This window comes from Leopardus geoffroyi, chromosome B1, assembly GCF_018350155.1.
Source record: "Leopardus geoffroyi isolate Oge1 chromosome B1, O.geoffroyi_Oge1_pat1.0, whole genome shotgun sequence".
In the NCBI taxonomy this organism is placed as follows: domain Eukaryota; kingdom Metazoa; phylum Chordata; class Mammalia; order Carnivora; family Felidae; genus Leopardus; species Leopardus geoffroyi.
The window spans coordinates 86,663,189-86,674,759 of NC_059327.1; the positions used below are offsets into that span (position 1 = coordinate 86,663,189).

General features: G+C 42.2%; 2 protein-coding genes across 4 annotated transcripts in view; one reads left to right on the top strand and one right to left on the bottom strand.

The window, feature by feature from the left end:
• NAA15 (N-alpha-acetyltransferase 15, NatA auxiliary subunit) overlaps positions 1-2,908 on the bottom strand; it is an 86,068-nt gene extending 83,160 nt beyond the window's left edge. For 2 of the 3 annotated variants that reach the window (XM_045467286.1, XM_045467277.1), the window contains exon 1: positions 2,509-2,908. In XM_045467286.1, the coding sequence (XP_045323242.1) occupies positions 2,509-2,562 (54 nt within the window). In that variant the 5' untranslated portion in view covers positions 2,563-2,908. The remainder of the gene's footprint in view (positions 1-2,508) is intronic. The other variant, XR_006709640.1, reaches the window with a different exon arrangement.
• A 3,905-nt stretch (positions 2,909-6,813) lies between these two features.
• On the top strand, positions 6,814-11,571 carry NDUFC1 (NADH:ubiquinone oxidoreductase subunit C1). Its single transcript, XM_045467303.1, has 4 exons — positions 6,814-6,949; positions 7,296-7,399; positions 9,166-9,245; positions 11,414-11,571. Exons 1-3 carry the CDS (start codon positions 6,883-6,885, stop codon positions 9,223-9,225), a joined length of 231 nt encoding a protein of 76 aa, XP_045323259.1. The 5' UTR covers positions 6,814-6,882; the 3' UTR covers positions 9,226-9,245; positions 11,414-11,571.

Sequence of the window (11,571 nt, forward strand, 5' to 3'; positions counted from 1 at the left end):
TAAGTGTTCTTCAAATGACTAAATTATAGAAATAGAGAATAGAATAGTAGTGGTTGCCAGAGTCTGGGGGTAGAGGGGATGGGAAGGAGGTGGAGGATGTGGTTCTAAAAGGGCAACAAGGATCCTTGTGCAGATGAACTGTTGTTCTGCATATTGACTGTAGTGGTGGTTATGTAATTACACTGTGATAACATTGCACATAACTGAATACAACACACAAATTAGTACTAGTAAACTGGAGAAATCTGAATAAGACTGGTAGAGTGTATCAATGTTACCATATTGAACTACAATTTTGTAAGACATTAGCACTGGGGAAACTGGGGAAAGGGTACAAGGGATCTTTGTGTTATTCCTTCGACTACATGTGAATCTAGTTATATCAAAATTAAAAGTTTGCTTTTTTAAAAACTGCTACCCTAACAGCTAGGATAATCTGAATATGAACTGTACATTCCACAGTATTAGGGAATGGTTGTTAACAGTATTATGGTTATTCAGGGCAATGTCCTTATTCTCAAAAAAATCTTGCTGGAGCATTTAGGGATGAAATATGTCTGCAACTTACTTTGGGAAGAGAGAAAAAGCACATCTGGCAAAATGTTACACATTAAGTTTAAGTAAAGAGTTTATGACTGTTCCTTGTATTCTCTAAACTTTTCTTCTTGAGTTTTTTTTTTTTTCAAAAACAGGTTTGAGGAGAAAGATTTGAGACAAATTTTTATCCTAAAACTGTTACAGTCGAACCTACACACCAGTTAGTCTTTTAAAAAATGTAAAAGTAAATAGTTTTGTTAAAACTATGTTATAGTCCCATCTACACTCATTATTCGTAAAACAAAAAAAAATGGCAACAAGGATTTCGAGGTAAAAGTTATGTGGTATTGGATATAACTTTCTGATAAATGTTTCAACAAAAATTGACTAACTCCATAAGGTATACGCATATTCTTGTAAAATCTAAAGTTAGTTCAGGACGCCTGGGTGGCTCAGTCGGTTAAACATCCAACTTCAGCTCAGGTCATGATGTCACAGTTTGTGAGTTCAAGCCCTATATCGGGCTCTGTGATGACAGCTCAGAGCCTGGAGCCTGCCTGCTTTGGATTCTATGTCTCCCTCTCTCACTGCCCTGCCCCTCCCCCGCTCACGCTGTGTGTGTGTGTGTGTGTGTGTGTGTGTGTGTGTGTGTGTGTCTCAAAAAAAAAATCATTAAAAAAAAATAAAATAAAAAATCAAAGTTAGTTCAACATGGATTACTCCTATTTCTAGAAAACTAGATCCCCAGAGTTCTATTTTTCAAACAAGTGATGTAAACTGAAATTGCAGGAAAAAAAAGCTAACACTTTCATGCACACTGTTTTAAATTTTGCAAACAGTTAATCCTTTCACAAACAGAAGTCTGCATCAAGGGGCAACCCACACACTACATGCCAAACAAAAAATGTGCCACAATGTATTAATTATAGCGCCAAGGCTACAAGATATATTTTACAATGTAAACAGTCCTTCCAAACATAACTGCATTTTAAAGGTATCAAAAAAAGAAACTGCACACATTTGAAATATAGGGAATAAGTGAATTCGAACTACCGTCAAAAAGATCCATCTCAAAAGCTCTTATGTTGTCTTTGCTAAAATTTCGCATCAGTGTTAATACACTTCAGTCCCTAAAAAAAGCCGCGTCTAGAACATCTGAACTAAAAAGTGCATAAACTTTTCACTTCCAGCTGGACCGCCCCCTCGCAATGGGCCCCACCTCCCGAGTAGGGTACGGGGTGGGGCTGTTTCCCGCTCGGAAACTAAGAAATAAATGCCCCTTCCCAGCTCCATCCAGAAAGGAGGGAAAAAGAGAGGCCGAGAATCTGCAAACTCAAGTATGAAACGGACTACAAGAAGGGAGTCGTTTAGAAAGCTTCCTTTCCTTTGCTGAACCTCTTCCTTCCCACCTTCCAGGTCATTCATTGACCCCGGGCCGGGCGGGGACAGGTGAATATCAAGAGAAGAAGAGGGAGGGACGGACGATGGAGAGAGAGCCGCGCTTGGGCAATGAATGAGCTGTGCCGCATCCGCACCACCTGTTCCTTCCAAGGGAGCCACCCTGATCTGCCGGCAGCGTTCCCGCACCACCACCACCACCCCGCCCCCCCCCCCCCGCCCCGGCCGCGACTCCTGCCTGTGTTGCCCGCTTCCCTGCTAAAGACCGGGCCTGTCCTCCCTTCACTTGGGGCGGGTGAAAACCTGCAGTCTAGAAGCTAGGAGAACAGGGCCTAGTCCGGAACCACAGCCTCCGAAGCGTGGAAACAGGAGGAGGAAGCCCGTGGCCGGGGGCGCGCGGGGTGAAGTGGGAACCACAGGGAAGGGACGAGGGGGTGCATTCGGCTTGACTACGAGTACGAAGGCGGGGTTCCTGGCGGAGGTGGCTCGGTGCCCGCCGGGCCGAGGTTAGGGGTGACAGGCCCGTGTACCGGCTAAATCCTCCCCACTGCTTGCCCGGAGTCCCACACTTACCAAAATCCGCTTGAAGAGCGCGTTCTCCTTGGGCGGGAGGCTCACGGCCGGCATCGTTCCGGCTCCTCCCGCTGCTCCCGCCACCGCCCGGCTCGGTCAGTCTGTTTGTCCGACCGCCGCCGCCGCCGCCGTCCCTTGGCTGCTTCAGCCTTAACTGCCCTGATCAACCGCCGCCACCAGGCCTCGAATGTCACCGCGTCGCCCAACCCGACACCCCCTTCCCCTCGTTGTCTTTTTTTCCTTTCTCACTTAATGCTGCCGCCGCCTGCCCCCCCCCCCCCGAACGGGTCTCCGTCGGCGGTTCACGTGGTAACTGAACAGACCGACAGAGGTAGCCAAAATGGCGGACGCGGAGGGCTTTCCCACCCGGGTCACATCTCCTAGCACGCAGGCGCGATGACCTCCTTTCCCCACCTCCTCTGTCCTAGAGATTGCTGGGAAACCTGGAGGCCGGTCGGTGGGCGGAGGCCGTGAGGGTCGCGGCAGGTCCCGCCCATCCCTTCCCTCAGAATGTTTTGGAGGCGCAGAGGGCAGGTTGGCTACGTTTTACGGCCGCCTCCAACTCAGAAATAGCCTTTCTGTTCTTTCTTGCTAGAGTGATCTTTCATTCACTGGGTAGATTTTCCCAGGCTGAATGATCACATTTTGAGCATGAAGTGCTAAAATGCAGGCGTTCAAGAAGTTCTGCGTTTGATCGTGAAGTGCCTAATTAAGAAGCAGAGGCGGAAAGGAAAGAAGGCTTCACCCCAGGGGGACTTAGAAACAGATATGGAAAGGAGAGGCTTAATGGTGTGTGAAAACCGTGAGAGAGCTTTACCAATTAAATGGGCATGGCTGGAGTATCGGTGATTTAGTTTATTACTTAAGGTGAGCCTGGAAAGATAGCTATATCCGAAGCGCCATATTTGTGCTGCCAAAGAAGCATCTGAAAGTTAAAGTGTTTTATTTAGTTGGTGAATCCATACAGTAAAGAGTTAATGACTGGGTCTCCTTGGGGTAGGGAGAGTTCAGGGACATTGACTCCACTGGAGCTGGCTTAAAGCTAGTGCTTAATACTGTGTTCAATTCCCCATCACCAGAAATCTTCAAATCTTGAAAACCGGAATATCAGGCAAGAATACTAGAGAACTGCTGCAGTAGGCAAGATCGGACTAGATACCGAACGTGGCCTGTTCGGCTTAAGTGTATATAAGTGAGGAGGAGGAGGAGGATGGTTAGTTCGTTCATCTTACCTTAAGTATTTGCATATCGCTATTGCCAAAGTGCCTCTTCACAAAAAAATTAGCCATAAATAAATAAATAGCCTCCCAGTTTTAATACTACGAAAGGGATATGTAGAGTGAAAATTCTCCCACTTCATATACTTAAGATTTTCTCTATTGACACTTGTATGTCTTAATCATTAAGTGTTTGAAATTTATAGAAATACAACATTGGGGTGCCTGGGTGGCTCAGTCAGTTAAGCGTCCGACTTCAGCTCAGGTCATGATCTCACAGTTTGAGTTCAAACCCCGCGTCAGGCTCTGTGCTGACAGCTCAGAGCCTGGAGCCTGCTTCGGATTCTGTGTCTCCCTCTCTCTGCCCCTCCCCTGCTCATGCTCTGTCTCTCTCTGTCTCAAAATAAATAAAAAGCATTAAAAAAATTTTTTAAAAATACATTTAAAAAGTCTATATATTTGTCACTCAGATTTAACAAATGTTAACATTTTGTCATTGCTTCTGATTGTTTTTTAAATAAAAATTCACAGGTACATCAGGAACCACATCCCTCTCCAGATCCTAAATTTGTTGTATAATATTCTCATGCATGGGGGCGCCTAGGTGGCTCAGTTGGTTAAGCATCCAACTCTTGGTTTTGGTTCAGGTCATGATCTCACAGTTCCTGAGTTGGAGCCCCAATCAGGCTCCGTGCTGACAGTGCAGAGCCTGCTTGGGATTCTCTCTGCCCCTCCCCCGCCAAAAGTAAACAAAAAAATATTCTCATGCATCATAAATCAATAAACATATATGTAGTGATCTTCTATTTTATATTGTTTTCAACTCCTGCTCTTCTTTAACCCTCCTTGGGAATAAGAAGTGTGAGTCGAGTAAGATGTTGTCCAGAGGAAAAATCTGGGACTAGAACATTGTTTTTCTAGCTGCTAACTCAAATCCTGTCACCTTTTTCCTGGGTCATAAATAAGGTTTTAGCATTCGAGTTCCGGAAATTCTTACATGGATTTCATGTAGCAGCTTCTACCAAAATATCATAGCTACTAGCTCCTGGCTGGAATTGCTTCATCAGGATTTTTCTCAAGATGGAGTTTCACCTACCGCTGCCTACTCCAAGTGTAGGGTTCCATCAGCTCTAACATGCTGAGAGGAATGTGCTTATACTTCATCACTTTCCCAAAATATACACTAGTAAAAGGATACAGGGACTAAAAGAACAAAACGGCCTTTTTCCAACAGCAGTACTGAAATTAGTAATTTGCTTACTGGGTTCTGTATGCTCTGACTAAACATAACTTCTGTTTCAACTTGTTGGATACTAGCAAAACCTGTATCCGGACAAGCTTCCAAGGGATGATGTAGAAAGAATACCACTGTCAGGTTGCTGAGTGGACAAGAAGTTGAGAACCAACAACTGACTCAGCATATTAGTTGGGTGGTTTGCTTACTTGAGCATGAGTCCAGGAGGCTCAAACTAGGTTACAAACTATAATGTGACTCACAGATTAGCAATCTAGTTAGCCATCAGTTACATGTAAAAAAGAACCTAAAAGCATAGTACAATTATTTTACTCTTTGGTCAATAATTTTTGGTTAAATTTTCCCCCCAATAACATTGCTAAAGAAAATATACAGAGGTGGGGCACCTGGCTGGGTCAGTCAATAACCAGCATGTAGTTAGTAAATAAGAGCATGTGGCTCTTGATCTCAGGGTGGTGATTTCAAGCCCCAGGTTGGGCATAGAGCTTACTTTAAAAAAGGGAGGAAAGAGGGGCGCCTGGGTGGCTCAGCCGGTTAAGCGTCTGACTTCAACTCAGGTCATGATCTCGTGGTCCGTGAGTTCGAGCCCCGTGTCAGGCTCTGGGTTGATGGCTCAGAGCCTGGAGCCTGCTTGGGTTCTGTCTCCCTCTCTCTCTGCCCCTCCCCCATTCATGCTCTGTCTCTCTGTCTCAAAAATAAATAAATGTTAAAAAAAATTAAAAAAAAAACCTTGAATTTAAAAAAAAAAGGGAGGAAAGAAAGAAAAAGAGATTTGCTGACATTCATTGTGCTTTTAGATGGCCTTAAGTTTAAAGGATTAAAGTGTTAAAATTTATTATTTCTTTTACCTACATACATATTTTTCACAGTCTTTTAGACATCAGATTGAATTGACAATTGAATGCACAAAATCTGGCTGAATCGTGAAAGATATTTGTTGTCAATACAATGTCTTTGGTAGCCAAAAACAAGTTGTTTACAACTACCAAACACTTTCTAAGCTTCTCAAGGACCCTATAGGTTTTATGTTATAGCTGTAAAACTCAGGCATGCAGATATTAAGTAATTTGCCTAAAAATCAACAGCTACAATATGGTCTACAGGAATGGCAATTTGAACTTGACACTATGAACACTGTTCTACAGCTCATGGCCCCAGGAGACTATCCAAGCCTGTTAAGGTGGGATAAGGAGGCTCACCAGATCTGGGGTCTGAAGACCTTAGTCTGAATCCCAACCTTCTCTGGCGGTGGGATCCTGAGCCTGAGCCAATCAGTGCACTTCCAAAATAGGAAGGTTCTCCCCACAGCGTTGTGAAGCTTTACTACGACAGTGTGTGTGAACAGACTTTTAGGAACTGTTGAGAGGTCTTTTCAAATATATTTCACCTTGGATGAGTAGCTTGCCTTCCTCGAGCTTCATCTGTAAACTGAGGATAATAAGGCATATCAAGTGGTCATTGTGAAGATGAAATGAGACAATGCATGTAAACCATATGATGCATAATGCAGTGTCTGGAACACAGAATTCAATCAAAGTGCTAGTTATTACTCAACATGACACTTCATTTTCAGTTTTCTGGCTCATGTAGCAAGATTTTAGTAAATCTCTTGAGTATCCCTGGGACAGGGGCCTGAAATAAACTCTCAAAGGACAGAGAAGTGGATAAACTTCCCTTTCCCCCTCTTTTAATCATTTCCTCTCTAACCTCATTTTACAGACAGAAGGCTGAGACCAGGAGTGCTAGAGTACTTGGCTTACCAGCGCGGTTCTCCAGAGTCAACACCTCGACGCAGCCTTGCGGCGCGGCGAGTCCTGCACTTTGTTCCGCCAGGGGGCGCTCGGCCAGGCGCCGACTCCGGGGGAGACGGGACGCGGGGAAGGCGGAGCCCGGCCCGGCAAGATGGCGCCGCCCGCGTTGTTGCGCCCGTTTTCCAAGCTGCTGGCTCCGGCCAGGATCCCAAGTGGCTGTGAGTGTCCATCCTCGCTCAGGCCGACCCGACCCCCCCCCCCGCCCCCGTCTGCCACTCCCAGAGTGAACCCAGCCCGCAGGAGCAGGGGGCGGCTGCGGTCTGGACTCGTCCCGCAGTGACCTTCGCCGGCCTGCGTCCTGGATCTCAGCCCTGACTGAGGCTCCCCATCACCCGCCGCCGACCCTCCTCTTAATGCCACTCGACAACTCTGAACCTATTTCTTGGGCTGTTTAAGCGGGGGAAGGTAGTAGTGAAGGAAGAATTAAAAGCAATAAAACGTAAATGTTAGGGTTTTTACTACAAGGCAATACGTTATAGATTTACAGACTCTGACCCCTTTCAGCTTCAGCGCGATCAAAATTCTACGTGCGGGAGCCGGCACATGACGGACCTGACTGGCTGAAAGTTGGACTGACCTTGGGCACCTCCGTCTTCTTGTGGATCTATGTGAGTTTTTACTCCCTTAATGTCACGAGACCCCAACACAGTGGGGAGGAGAAATGTCACTGTGAGATTGTTGCCGAGCAAATCTCCCATCCAGTAGGATGTTTATATAATTGCTAATTACATATTTCTTCATAAGGGAAGTCCCAGAGACTTAAAAGAAATATTAAAGATTTCAGCGGTATTGAGAAAATATGATGAAGCTGAAACTTCTGTCATTCATCCTTAAGTAGCATGATTTTGTGATGAATGGTAGTTTTACTAAATATTAATTGCACTTTATTTCCTAACGAGGATGGAGGCTGGTTGGGTTTTATGAAGGCACTTTTTTTCAGATGCCATAGGGACAAATCATCAATGAATAAGCTATACAAATTAAATCCCACTAGACTTCCCAAACATAAGATTTTAATCGATATTTGCATAAGTACATTGTTGGAAATTGTATTTAGTGTGTTGCAGCTCCACCCCCCCCCCACCCCCCATGCCTTTACATGTAAAAACTCATTTAATCTTTACAGCAACACTACATGGTAGGTAGTTTGCTGAACCCTGGTTCTCCCTGACTTAAGAGTCACACTATAGACCAAGGTGAAACACTGCCTCTCTCTAATTTTTTTAAAGTTGACTCAAAGTATCTGTGCTACATCAGTATTTAAAATGTTTTATTTTGTAGCTAATGAGTTTCTGGCTTCTTACACTGCTTTCCACCTCCAACTCTTAGGTCTCTTAATTTAATTTGGGTTTTCTCATTAAAATGGCTTGTTAAGGGTCGCCTGGGTGTCTCACTCAGTTAAGCATCCGACTCTTGATATCAGCTTAGGTCTTGATCTCAGAGTCGTACGTTCAAGCCCTGCATTGGGCTCTGGAGTCAACTTAGGAAAAAAAAAAAAAAAAAAAAAAAAAAAAAAAAAAATATATATATATATATATATATATATATATATATATAAAATGGTTTGTTGACATGGGAAGGAGTAAGAGATGTTGAAAGTCATTTACAACTTAACAACGACAGTAACTAATCCTTTTTACAATAATATTTGTTACAATGAAATTTTAAAGTTTTCCCCAAAAAGCTTGATTGCTGCTGAGAACTCTGATTGAAATTGGATCTTTGACTGCAACAAATGTCACCCTGTATCAACCATTGTTTTGATATTATGTCGCATTCTGTTAGACAGTGGTTTTAAGAAAGTGTCTATCTCCTGTGACATCTAATTAATACACATATAGTTGAGGGATGGAGTTGATCATTCACTGAAGTATCAAACTTCTACGGTTAGAAGTATAACACACCCACCAACCAACCTGGACCTCATTTAAGAACTCAGTTCTGGTTGGTTGTGTTGGTTTAGCTCCTCTATGGTAAGTTATTTATTATATTAATTACCCCTTGAATGAAATAACTTATTTGGCAGAAGTTGAATTTAAGCTTGTAAGGGCTGCTGTCTTCAAACTTAGCATGCTAGATTGAAGTCAACAAGTATATGCCATTCATAGTTTTTGGGCTTTTGTATCTCTTAGTCTTTCATTTTTAACTAGAATAGTTGTAATTCTTTTTTGCTTTTCCAACCTGTGTAGAAAAACAAATCCAGGCCCCAGTGCCCATGCCTTCCCCAAACCCTAGAATAGTTGTAAATTCTTTTAACCTATTCGTATTTCTCTTGTATACCTCTTATATACCAAATATAAGTATCATTAATTAGCCTCTTCTTTTAAGTTGCCAGGAAGATTACATTTCTAATTTTAATTGTTACCTACTCTAGCTCATCAAACAACATAATGAAGATGTTTTAGAGTATAAAAGAAGAAATGGGTTGGAATAAACTATTGAAATACTAATACAGTAAGTATGCAATTTTATAGGATTAATAAATTATGCAAGTTAATTTGGCCTCTTTTTTTTTTTTTTTTTTTTTTTTTAACGTTTATTTATTTTTGGGACAGAGAGAGACAGAGCATGAACGGGGGAGGGGCAGAGAGAGAGGGAGACACAGAATCAGAAACAGGCTCCAGGCTCTGAGCCATCAGCCCAGAGCCCGACGCGGGGCTCGAACTCACGGACTGCGAGATTGTGACCTGGCTGAAGTCGGACGCTCAACCGACTGCGCCACCCAGGCGCCCCTGGCCTCTTTTTAAATAGTGTATTTTGGTTGTTTTTTAATTGGGTTGATACATTTTTTGAAGTATTTAAGATTTTTTTTAATGTTTGTTTTGAGAGAGAGAGTGTGCACACGCACAAGAGAGCACGCAGGGGAGGGGCAGAGAGCAAGAGAGAGAGAGAATCCCAAGTAGGCTCTGTGCTGTCAACACAGAACCCGATGCAGAGCTGTCTCACAAACTGTGAGATCATGACCTGAGCCAAAATCAAGAGTCAGGTACTTGACCAACTGAGCCACCCAGGTGCCCCTATTCTTTTTTGTTTATTTTATTTTAGCAATCTCTACACCCAAGGTGAGGCTCCAACTCACAACCCCAAGATCAAGGGTCAGATCCTCCTCTAACTGGGCCAGCCAGGTGTCCCTGTTGGGTTTACATTTTTTAGCACCTATATTCCTGTCTGTGACAAATTTTTGAATTTTAATACCTTACCTCAAGTGTCTCTCAGCATAATCATTTTTAATCATTATGCTTTGACTATGTTCAAAGAACATTGTGTTAGAGAATGAAACCAAAATCATATTTTTTATTACATCATAGTCCTGAAGACACAAGTTACCACTATTCTTGTATATATTTCTTTTTTTTTTTTTTTTTTTTTTTATTTTGAGAGAGAACAGGCATGCAAGTAGGGGAGGGACAGAGAGGGGGGAGAGAGAGAATCCCAAGGAGGCTCTGCATTGTCAGTGCAGAGCCTGATGCGGGGCTTGATCTCATGAACCATGAGATCATGACGTGAGCCCTAATCAAGAATCTGACACTTAACTAACTGAGCCACCCAGGTGCCCCTTGTGTACATCTTATCTATTTATCATATACAACACTTGAGTGTAAATTCCATGAGAACGGAAACCTTGTCTATTTTATTAATCATGATGTACTCAGCAAATTGCCCAGTGCCTGGGCCTACTGGGAATTTAATATTTGTAGAATGGATGAATATATATGGGCAGTAGACTGGTGAATCTTTTACCATATGACCATTTCATTATGATTGTCATTACAACTAACACCCAATTGGACAGTTCCTGATAAAATCTGTCTATGAACAAGATACTATACTCTGCATGCTCTGTGATTTAAAAAAAAAAAAGGGGGTGAGTTTATTTTATATGTCAATATATATATGTATATACATAGTATATTTCTGAAAATCCTTTTAAAGAAATTCTGTATTAATCCTTTTATAAAATGAAAACACAAATCTCAACTTTCATGGATTAGGTTGATCAAAGTAAGTAACATATTCACTTGATAATAAAATAGTAAATACTAGCATACACTTTTTAAAAATATTTAACAACTCCCAAACTCAGCTCTTTAGGGTTTGATAATCCAAATTTTTCACTTTTTTTCCTATTGGTACCACCTTGCTGTCACTACTTTAGTCAGCCAATCAAGAGATAAGAATAAAATAGATATTTAAATCAAGATGCTTTTGCTACTTTCTTATAGGTCACATAAAATATTTTTTGCTAGGGGCGCCTGGGTGGCTCAGTCGGTTAAGCGTCTGACTTTGGCTCAGGTCATGATATCATGGTTCGTGAGTTTGAGCCCCTCATTGGGCTCTGTGTTGACAGCTCGGAGCCTGGAGCCTGCTTCTGATTCTGTGTCTCCCTCTCTCTCTAGCCCTTCCCCTCTCGAGCTCTGTCTCTCTCTCTCAAAAATAAATAAACATTAAAAATATATATATATTTTGCTAAAACTTAAGTAAAATGAAGGGTTGATACTCTTTGTGGATTTGTTTTCTAGACTTTCCAAGATGCTCTAAGGTGAATTATTCAGAATGGTCTAATTTTAATATTATTTCTGCTGGTTAATGCTATAGTTTTCATTTTTTTCTCTTCATTATAGGTATGCTTCATATAGTGATTATACCAGTTCCTTTGGATTCACCAATCTGTTGAGTTGTAAACGTGAGAGAAAAAGTTATATGTGAATGTATGTCAAATCAGCATTTGTTTGCATCATTAAATGAAAAAAATAAAAAAACTTCTGTGTTCTTCAGATTA